General features: G+C 38.0%; 2 protein-coding genes across 2 annotated transcripts; one reads left to right on the forward strand and one right to left on the reverse strand.

The window, feature by feature from the left end:
* The first annotated feature begins 249 nt into the window (after positions 1 to 249).
* Positions 250 to 2,474, forward strand: LOC103927663. Its single transcript, XM_009336605.3, has one exon. The coding sequence runs from the start codon at positions 849 to 851 to the stop codon at positions 2,268 to 2,270; it is 1,422 nt and encodes a 473-aa protein (XP_009334880.2). The 5' UTR covers positions 250 to 848; the 3' UTR covers positions 2,271 to 2,474.
* Positions 2,475 to 2,647: 173 nt separating this feature from the next.
* Positions 2,648 to 8,024, reverse strand: LOC125479905 (pyruvate kinase 1, cytosolic-like). The gene is made up of 16 exons (XM_048590054.1): positions 7,864 to 8,024; positions 7,655 to 7,751; positions 7,473 to 7,570; positions 6,666 to 6,821; positions 5,912 to 5,989; positions 5,580 to 5,711; positions 5,380 to 5,460; positions 5,183 to 5,254; positions 4,998 to 5,087; positions 4,764 to 4,908; positions 4,472 to 4,560; positions 4,178 to 4,273; positions 3,995 to 4,062; positions 3,745 to 3,844; positions 3,101 to 3,160; positions 2,648 to 2,989 (listed from the first exon to the last, which is right to left on the reverse strand). The coding sequence occupies exons 1-16, from the start codon at positions 7,930 to 7,932 to the stop codon at positions 2,837 to 2,839; spliced, it is 1,584 nt and encodes a 527-aa protein (XP_048446011.1). The 5' UTR covers positions 7,933 to 8,024; the 3' UTR covers positions 2,648 to 2,836.
* Between the last annotated feature and the right edge of the window lie 2,484 nt (positions 8,025 to 10,508).

Raw genomic sequence — 10,508 nt, forward strand, 5'->3', positions numbered from 1 at the left:
CTCCACTCGGGCTCCTTCATGCTGGAGCCGGTCTACAGGACCTCGGGCCCCTTTTCTCTGGCCTGTCCCCCGAGCATCCACCTACGGTGGAGTTGCTCTAACTAGGATATTAATTTATTGCAACATCAAAATAAAGTAAAATACCAACCGAATGTACGTGGCATGCCCAGATCAAATTAACCCACACATAGCACAAACGTAATTCACTCACTCTCTCTATCTCTCTCCGGTCTTTAATAAGATTGATAAAAGAAAAGAAACCTGTGGGTTTTCCATTCCAAAGCAGAGGCAGGCAAAACCATGGGCAGTTTTCTGCTGTCTTCCGCACATACAAAACCTGCCAAATTAAAACCGGCTGCTCCGCTCTCTGTATATAGCTCATACCGCTTCTCCATTGAATATGTCACACAATCTATTCCTCCACCACCACCACCAAACCTCTCTCTCTACGTTTTCTTCTGCTTCTGCCACATATTTCTGCAAAAGCTGACCAATCGCTCTCATTCCCTTCCATCCGTGGATGTGCCCCTGGACATGTTGATGTAACAAGTCGGTTCCAATCTCTCAGATTCTGGTACTTTTTGGCAGTTTTCTTATCTGGGTTTTGGTCCAAATTTGGTTTCAGTTACTGGGTATTTTTCTGTTCTTTTCTTTTTTTGTTCTTTGTTTTTGTTCTGGGTTTTGTTCAGCGCATGAGTTTTCTCCTTATAAAATCGATTGGATTGAAAGATATATTTAGTGGGGAAATTAGATTAGAACATTTGTTTCAACTGGGTTCTTGGTTTTCGTCTCAAAGTTTTAATCTGTTGTGAAATTGGTAGAATAAGAGCAGTTTATTAGATTTTGGAATGGAAGCAAATGGGCTGTTTTCTGGAATGCTTGGCCTAGAAATGCCCTTGCACCAAAATCCCCAAAATCCCCCAAATCCCCAAAACCCTCACAACCCTATGCACCAACCCCAAATGGTTCCCTATGCCCCCCACCATGACCCTGACCCCCACCCAAACCCTCACCAATCTGTGAAACAGGGCTACCCATTTGCCCCCAAATCCAAGCAGATTGCCCTGAGTGACGATGACGAACCCGGTTTCGGTGCTGATGACAAGAGGAAGATATCGCCGTGGCAGAGAATGAAGTGGACCGACACCATGGTGAGGCTTCTGATCATGGCTGTGTTTTACATTGGTGATGAGGCGTCCGATGGCCCTGATCCTACGGGCAAGAAGAAGCCTGCTGGTGGATTGCTGCAGAAGAAGGGGAAGTGGAAATCGGTGTCCCGGGCTATGATGGAGAAGGGTTTCTATGTGTCTCCTCAGCAGTGTGAGGATAAGTTCAATGACTTGAACAAGAGGTATAAGAGGGTCAATGATATTCTTGGAAAGGGGACGGCCTGCCGGGTTGTGGAGAATCAGGGCTTGTTGGAAAAGATGGATTTGGCACCAAAGATGAAGGAAGAAGTTCGTAAATTGTTGAATTCGAAGCACCTGTTTTTCAGAGAAATGTGTGCTTATCATAACAGTTGCGGTCATGGAACTGTTGGTGGCGCGTCGAATGGTGCGCAGAACTCACCGCCGGAGGCAGCCACAGAGCCGTCTGAGATTCCACCGCAGCAGCAGCAGCAGAGGTGCTTTCATTCATCAGAAAATGCCCAAGCGGTTGCCAATTCAGGAAGGTCAGAGACTGAGGGATCCAAAATGGTAGTAGGAGGAAGTGGCGGCGAGGACGAAGATGAAGACGATGAGGATGATGATTCTGTGGACGAAGATGATGAAGAGGAGGACGAGGTGGTTGGAGGTGGTTGTAGAGGTCAAATTGGGCATGGAAATCACGAAGATGACGATGACAACAATGATGAAAGAGCGCCGCGGAAAATGGCAAGAAAGGAAGGGTGCCGTGCGGGGTCCGACTCATCGAGCCAATTAATGCAGCAACTGAGCTGCGAGATGAGGGTTGTGATGCAAGATGTGACGAAGACCCCGTGGGAGAAGCAGCAGTGGTTGAAAACAAGGCTGATACAATTGGAGGAACAGCAAGTGAGCTACCAATACCAAGCTTTCGAGCTCGAGAAGCAGAGGCTAAAGTGGATCAAGTACAGTGGGAAGAAGGAAAGGGATATGGAGAGAGCCAAGCTTGAGAACGAGAGAAGGCGGCTGGAGAACGAGAGGATGCTGTTGCTCGTGCGCCGCAAGGAGCTGGAGCTTCATCACCAGCAGCAGCAGCAGCAGAATTCTTCAAACAAGAGAAGCGATCCATCTTCGCTGACGGGATAGTTGTAAGATACATATATGTAGGTTGAGATGAGAAAGATGAGATTCCCACTTGTATTTTAAAGTGTTTCCCGTGTGTTTTGGATACAGGGCGATTTACTTGTAGCAAAGGGAATGTGTGGCGCTGATACGTTTATTATATAGGCTGACGGCTCAGACAATTTCGATACGCAGCCAAAGGAAAGGATGCGGCAAAATTTCGTCAAAGCGCTGACTACTGCCTTGATTAGTCCATAGACCCCTCCTTCTTAACTGCTAGCGTCTTTTAGAACCTTGATCACTAGCCGTGCCAAAGATCAGTCTTACTTTTTTATCCGTGTCGTGGTACGGTTGAAACATTCAATTTAAGCAATCTCTCAGCATGAAATGAACGAAATAAATATCACAAACAAAAAACCATCTTTATTGGAGACTTGATCGACTTTGTACAAAGTCAAAACAACTACCAAGCCTCCAAAACCAAAACCGGCGGGATATAAACCTCGCCGGCGATATGGGATTCGTCCATTTCCCGACAAGAAAAGAAAAACGAGGAAATTATGCTTCAAAATGAGGGTTAAACAAGAATTCTAATCTTCAAGCTCTATAATCTTGACCACAGAGGTATCACCAACTTTCTGGCAAACGACTACTCGATCGTGTGACTTCACCACTCCGGATGCCTTTCCATGATCAAGGGCAACCTTCAGAACTGACTCGTTTGTTGCACTGGTAGACTCGGCCTGCAAAATCATAGATGGGACAACATATTGAGTGAAAGACAATCGTTCGAAGCTTACGTACACCTCAAATTTACATTCGACCTCCACAATTTACTGGAATAAGATACTTACAGGATGTCGAGGATCAGCAAGCATAGGGTACAGACCCCTGACTAAAAGCGATTGCCTTGCCTGCAAATTGGTATGTTGTTGATAAAAAGAAGTTAGAAAAATACATCACAGATTAAAACGATAAGAGAACAAACAATACAAGAACAAGTAAAAGCAATATGCATCTTTTAAGATGCAGACTTCTTAACGAGCTTTAAATTGAGCATACCCCGCATTAGGACTAAATCTGATCATGCGCGATATTAATTAGCCATATTACAGCTACAATTTATTGAATTCTTAACAATGGCGTTCCCATAAAGCATAATCGAGTTAATTCACAACGAGATAACTGAAGTATAGACCTGGATTTTGACATGAAGTTTAAATTCTGTATTAGATCTAAAAGCTTTTTATGACTCAAGTTTAGGAACGTTGTGATTAAACTGGTACACATCCTCATTTTTCTTGAACTTTTGCAGTAGCATCAAGACATTTCAATCTCACAAGAACGGATAACAATCTTCTATCCATCAAACTTTGCATACGTAAATGCACTTCCAAATAAGTTTAGGAAAAAGAACCAGAAATTAGCATGAATTGTTGTAAACTTCACAACAGTAATTAGCTAGAAGTTAATCAACGACTCGGAGTCAAGGACACACCTCGAAGGCTCCAGTAAAGCTCCACTTCAGCTGATTTGTCTTGAGCCGGGGAATGACAACTGAAAGAACTGGCATTGTGGGTCGATACTTTGCAATCAATCTGCAGAATATGAATGACTTGTAAAAATTGAGGACATTCGCCCGTAAAAAGAAGCATAAATTGATCATCTTATTGATGCCAAATGGGCCCATCACAATAAATTAATTACAAACAGATAACTTTGCATTTCTAAGGATACCAAATACACACCTCGCAGCCCTTCCTGAAGAAGTGAAGCAAATAATAACAGATGCCTTCACCTTAATCGCTGCTCGTACCTGGACAGTGATGACATTGGCAATTCAAGTACCAAACAAAATCGTGCAATAATGTCAACCAGAATGCTAACTACAATAGGAAGCAACGTAAAATAGCAACATATTAACATCATACCGCAGAGGACGCAATAGATTCCAAGTGTGTCATTGGCTCTCCAACATATTTGACAGTCCTCTTAAAATACAAGTCTTGGTTGAAAACCTTCTCTGCCTGCACGGATTAAAATTAGGAAAGACTATCCTTGTAAAGCAAACGAAACATAAAATGTGGTTTTGATACTTAGAGCATTTGCGATAAGCCAATTTAATGACATGTCCAGCAGGTAATCGCCCTCAATACTAAAACGATAAGCATTGATATAAAAAGTTACTAAACAAAGAATGAATAAAATTACAAGTGAATGATTACCTCAGCACAAATTCTACCAACAGTGGAGATTGTATCAACAGGGTACAAACCACGAAGAGTCTCGGCACCCAGAAGAATTGCATCACTTCCTGCACCCACAAGACAATTAAGTTGGGAAACAAAGAACAAATTTTTCCAGTCAACAGAACACTTGCAAACAATGGCAAACAGTAACAAACAATACAAGAGAACATCAAAGAAAATAGAAGATGCAACCAGATAATAAGGTAACCCATTCAATGGCCTTAACAAGTAGTCTCTAAAGCACGCGTTGAGTCAAAAAGGGACGCACCATCCAATACAGCATTTGCAACATCTGTTGCTTCAGCACGGGTTGGCCTCAAGTTGTCAGTCATACTATCCACAACACGAGTAACCACAGCAGGCTTTCCAGCCATGTTACACTTGTAAAGGGCAGCCTTTTGAAATAAAAAGACCTGTAGAAGAAAAAAAAAAAGTTTATTCACCTCTTCTAAAACAAATAAATAATGTGACATTTTCTAACTTCAAAGTTAAGAAAAACGACCTTCTCTGGTGGGAGATCAATGCCCAGGTTCCCACGGGATAGGATGATGCCATCAGCTTCTTGCAGAATCTCATCAAAATGGGTTAAACCCTAATGCATACAAACAAACAAAAAAACATAAATATTCATTACTCAGCACCGTCATAGAAAGTTGAGATTCTGAACTGAAAATAGATGAATCTCACCTCCATATTCTCAATCTTAGCAAAAATTTGTGTCTGACCAAGGTCGCCCAACTTATTAAGGAACTTACGAGCCTGCATTACACCATTAACAATACTCAAGTTATTCACACAACCAACTTCAAAAATGACGAAATAATATAAAAGTATTCGGATGTTGAGACTTGATACAAGGACAAGGAACTTAGAATAACACTTACATGGCGGACATCTTCTGCATGCCTCGTATATGACAATGAGAGGAAGTCGATTTTGTTTTGAAGCCCCCAACTACTTATAACCTGAATTAAGCATTGAATTCAAGCACTCAATAAATCGGTAAAGGCATCCAAAATGAACTAAAAGAGACTTGATTCATTCTATATAAAAGTAGTCAGGGTAGCAAGTTCAAATAACTTACCTCATTATCTTGATCAGAAAGAGTAGGCAGGTCAATGTGAATTTGAGATGCATGCAAAGTGAACAATGAACCTGCCAATGTTGCAGAATTCTTTACGGAACAAATGACATCTTCTCCTTTTATTTCAGAAACCTGATCAATTGAAAATAAAACCTATCAGCCATGCATGACATCTGAACTTCCCTTCATGACTATGTAAAGTTCTTTTTGTTTTCTCCATATACTAATTTACTCAGAAAAATTGGACCATAGTGAAAATTTTCTTCGGTGGAAACTTTCAGTTTAAGGGGTGGAGGAACTTCAGGGAAGTTCTCCAATTATATTTGTTTTACCTCCAACCATACAGAAGTCGTTTCACTTCCTGTGAACAGGTACTGACCAACAAAAATGGTATCTCCCGTCTTCACCGCCTGCAAAAACAATTTAAAGATTGATTTGTGATATTATGGAGATTTATCTCAGTCTGGACTACTACTAAAAAATGAATAAATAACATAAGCTAAAACAAAATAATCACATAAACTTGCAGTATTCAACTCATTAAGACAAAAGAGCAAAGTTTCTAATATCTTAAAGCGAGACATTTAGAGATAATACACATCAACAGGTCATAAACATAACTGGACAAGTTGCAGCTTCATATCTCTACTGTCACCATGAGCACAAGTAGGTCAGTGGTTCCGTTTTCCACATATGATGAACACGTAATTCAAACTGTGATGGTGCCACTCAAATTGCTTTTTGTCGTAGGAGATCCATAATTTCAAGCATTATTGAGCCCATAGAAATCTACTGGGAATGTACAAGAAAGAGAAAACGGTAGTGGGAAATGTTCTCCAAACCATGGGCCATCATTGAGCCCATAATCAAGGTTTAAGTTCATCAATTTTAGTCATTGTTACTACAAGCTCACATTATTGGTGAAACGCAATGTCTAAAGCTATAGATGTCTCCACAGGATTTCAGCATTATAAGTAGTAAACGACCTAAACCTAACATTGACTAGGTTTTCAACCTATCCATCAATTTTGTCTATATATTCAACCAGTCATGCATGCCATGATAAAATGATAGGTGCTGGCAAACCTTTGCCAATCCATCGAAGTTGATGGGCAACAGCTCTGAGGATGGTTCTTGTCCGCGATCTGGCGTCAGAACAACGAGTCCATCTCCGAGGAGTGCAATAGGATTCCCAGTTTTGTTGGCGACTTGCAACTCAGGACCCACAGTGTCCAACATAACCTGAAAAATAGCCAAACATTAGCATGCAGTCACTTCCTTATTCTTCTTTAACTCATGCCACAAAAAGAAGAAAATCATAGCTGTTAAAAATACAGTTAGTAAACATTTTGATGGCAATCTCGGACGTTAAACAACAAAGATTTGTCCCGCTAGCATTTGATATGCAATTTTTCCATTTGTTTTAGAAAATGCTGTCCAAAAAAACATTTTACTGGCAAACTCACACGTTAAACAGCGAAGATTTGTCCCGCTAGCATTTGATATGCAATTTTTCCATTTGTTTCAAAAAATGCCTGTCCAAAAAAACATTTTAATGGCAAACTCACACGTTAAACAACGAAGATTTGTCCCGCTAGCATTTCACACGCAATTTTTCCATTTGTTTCAAAAAATGATGTCCAAAATACACTTGAGGAACACTCAAATAGTTCAAAAATCAAAAACTAAACAAGCAAAAGATTACCCGAAATCGGGTTTCGGTGGAAAACAAAGATACATAGACAAAAAATGAATGCCTTGATTCTCAGATTTCATTTATTAAACTGTTTACAACTGAAAATCAAAGGCATGCATGCATGTCAATTAGCATACAAACAGACAAGCAAAAGAATTCAACAAATCAAAATTCCTTTAAAAATTAGACAAACATACAGCGCAAAGCTTCTTAGTACTCTTAACAGCGGCCTTGAGATTCTCCAGAGTCTCCTGGTGATATTCCCGGTTGCCCCACGAGAAGTCGAATCGGGCCACTGCCAACCCAACCCATTCAAATCCATCAAACAAAACCCAACAAAAAGCCAAAAAATTCTATTCAAAAGTTTAGAATCGCGTACCAGACATTCCAGCATTGAGGCAGGAAGCGATAACCTCCACGGATCGCGATTTCGGGCCGAGCGTACCCACAATCTTCGTCATTGCGGGGAAAAAAGTCTGCAAAAAATTACCCAAACTATTACATTAACAAACAAACAAAAAAAGCGATTCAGAAATCAAATCTGAACCAAAAAGAAAAAAAAGAGATTAGGGATTTGAGTTTGCATACAGCCTTGGACGGCTCGAGAATCGAAGCCATCCGGATTGGCTCTTCCAGAAGAAGGTGATTCGAATGCATCTTCGCTGCTTCTTGGTGCTGCTTCTGCTTATTGCTCTCTGCTTTTTTGCGTGGAGAAGATGATGAAGAAGAAGCGAAACGAACGAAACGAAACGGGAGGCGCCGAAACTTGACTCTCTGGAACAATAAGCCTTTTGTCTGAGTGCTTGTTTACAGGGGTTTACTCAAACTCGGATACGAGAGAATTTTAAAAGAATTTAAAATTTTAGTGTAGTAAATTAAAAGATTTTAAAGAATTTACTCAAATTTAGGTGTAGTTAATTAAAATATTTTAAAGGATTTTAGAATCCAATTAAAAGATTTTAAAGAATTTTAAAATTTATTTAAATCTAAATGTATTTAAAAAATTAAGATTTTGAAGGATTTCAATAAATTGTGGATTTTATGAGATTTAAGAGCTATAATCAAACAAAAAAGAATCTAACCTCACCTCTTAGACCAACTTCAATGGTGGGCTAAAAGTCAAATTACCCTCCAAACTCACTCCAACCCAAGGGGAAATTTTAGGCTAAATGTTAAACCAATGCCAAATTCCTCCCAAAATTTGGCCCAGAAATCGGAGGGGACTCCACCTAATATTTATCGAAATTTAAATTTTTTTAGATTAAAATGTTTATAAAATTAATTTACAATGGTCTACATATTTTTTTTTTTAATTTAATTTAACAAAAAAATAACCTAAATTCATTCTTTAATAATCCTAGACTAAAATTTTAGGTTAGAACGATTGGAGTAGAAAAACTATTTCTGGGCTAAAAGCTAAATTTTCCGGGCTAAAAAATTTGACTTTTAGCCCAACCATTTAAGATAGTCTTTAGATTTCAAATCCTTCCACCACAATTCATTTTGTAAGAGTCTTTAATCATCTTAAATCCTATAAAATCTATCTTTTTTAAAATCCTCCCCTTAATTCTCAGTGATGACAATAAAAAATATGGAATCCTTGCTTTCGCACTTCGGTTTGGTATGTTGCCCTATTTAAACACAAAACAAATACAACTATATATTTTCATTTAATAAATTTTATTTGACCCTATATGACGAAATTTCATAACTTAAAAACCATGGGCCTCGCGCCATGTTTCATCTACTTGTGCTTTTTTAAAATATTTTATGGGGTCAATGGGTCAAATTCTAGGGGCTGTCTTCTTATGTGCTGTTGCTTGCGGTCGTCGAAGGCCGACACACCCTATGGTTGTGCGAAAAGTTTTTTATATTGCATCAAGCTTTTGACTTCCTGCGTAGCATTTGGAGGAAAGTAGACCTACCAATTTTTTGTATTTTTGTATACAAAAATAACAGATTTTGGTTAATACCATAACTATTTATCGAGTCACTCGCTAATAAACTTTAAAGAATTTACATGAAAATAATCCATTTCAACCCATTAAAAAAATTTAGTTTGATCATTTTAAACTACTAAAACACTTGTTGATTACTACAATAGCCATAGTATTACAAATTTCCAAAGCACATTAAAACTACATAGCAATTTAAAAAACACCAAAGCGTATTTAAAAATTCATAATAATTCATTTATAAGTGTAAAAAATGTGGAAAAATATGTAAACGCTCGTGATAGCCATTGTATTAAATATTTCCAAAGCACATTAAAAATACAAAGCAATTTAAAAATACCAAAGCGTATTAAAAAACAATCATTTATAAGTGTAAAAAATGTGAAAAAAACAATATGTAAACTCTCGTGATCGCATCCTCTATGTTGATAATGGGTACCGTCGTTTGAATTTTTAAAACCATACTAACCCTCACAAATAGTGTTTTTAGGGGAGTTCAGAATAAATAAAAATTTATAATAATTAATGAACAAGTTGAAATATGTGAAAGAAAATATAAATGCTTATGATTCATCTTCTACGCTTAGATAATGGTTACATCGTCATTTACATTTTTAAAACCCTTCAAACTCTCATGAATAGTTTTTTGTTTGATTGCAAAAGTAATACAAATTCATAATAATTAATGTTCTCGTAATGACAAGTTTTACAACTTTCATAAATGGTTCAACTTGGAAATCTGACAACCATAATCCATGCACCTCTAGATTTATATTTAACTGTCAATTGTCCTTCACCCTCTATTCTTCTCACCAGATTTCATTTTGCAAATTTTCTTTTTTGAAAACATGATCTTTTGGCAGATACAGAAAAATGAACAGTTCGATTAATTGAAATATGAGTCAATGTTATATAGTTTCACTTTCTAAAGACTTTATAAACTTTGAACAATATTTTCACTACAATGAAAATCTAAACGTGATATCAATGATCCGGACCGCTCATCTTTCTGCATCCACCAAAGATCATGTTTTCAAAAAAGAAAATTTGAAAAAAGGGAAATTTGATGAGAAGAATGGAGCGTAAACGTAAATGACAATCAATGGTTAAATTTAAATCTATGGTTTATGGGATTACAATGGCGAATTTCATGGTTGATCTCTTCACAAAAGTTGTAGAACTTGTCATTATGAACGTGTATTTTTTTTTATTATATATTTTTCACGCTTTCATATTAATTACAAAACTATGAAAAAACCTTACTACAATAATAGCCAT

This window comes from the organism of the source record quoted next, unplaced genomic scaffold (genome assembly GCF_019419815.1).
Source record: "Pyrus x bretschneideri cultivar Hongxiangsu unplaced genomic scaffold, Pyrus_bretschneideri_v1 Contig30, whole genome shotgun sequence".
In the NCBI taxonomy this organism is placed as follows: Eukaryota; Viridiplantae; Streptophyta; class Magnoliopsida; order Rosales; family Rosaceae; genus Pyrus; species Pyrus x bretschneideri.

What these genes read in the sequence shown, in the direction of transcription:
- LOC103927663 (XM_009336605.3), top strand. Translation starts at nt 849, where the DNA reads ATGGAAGCAAATGGGCTGTTTTCTGGAATGCTTGGCCTAGAAATGCCC.
- LOC125479905 (XM_048590054.1), bottom strand. Translation starts at nt 7,932, where the DNA reads ATGCATTCGAATCACCTTCTTCTGGAAGAGCCAATCCGGATGGCTTCG. An exon ending in CCTCAATGCTGGAATGTCTG is followed by an intron (nt 7,571 to 7,654) that starts GTACGCGATTCT and finishes TTGGGTTGGCAG; the next exon opens with TGGCCCGATTCGACTTCTCG. An exon ending in TGCAAATGCTGTATTGGATG is followed by an intron (nt 4,561 to 4,763) that starts GTGCGTCCCTTT and finishes TTGTGGGTGCAG; the next exon opens with GAAGTGATGCAATTCTTCTG.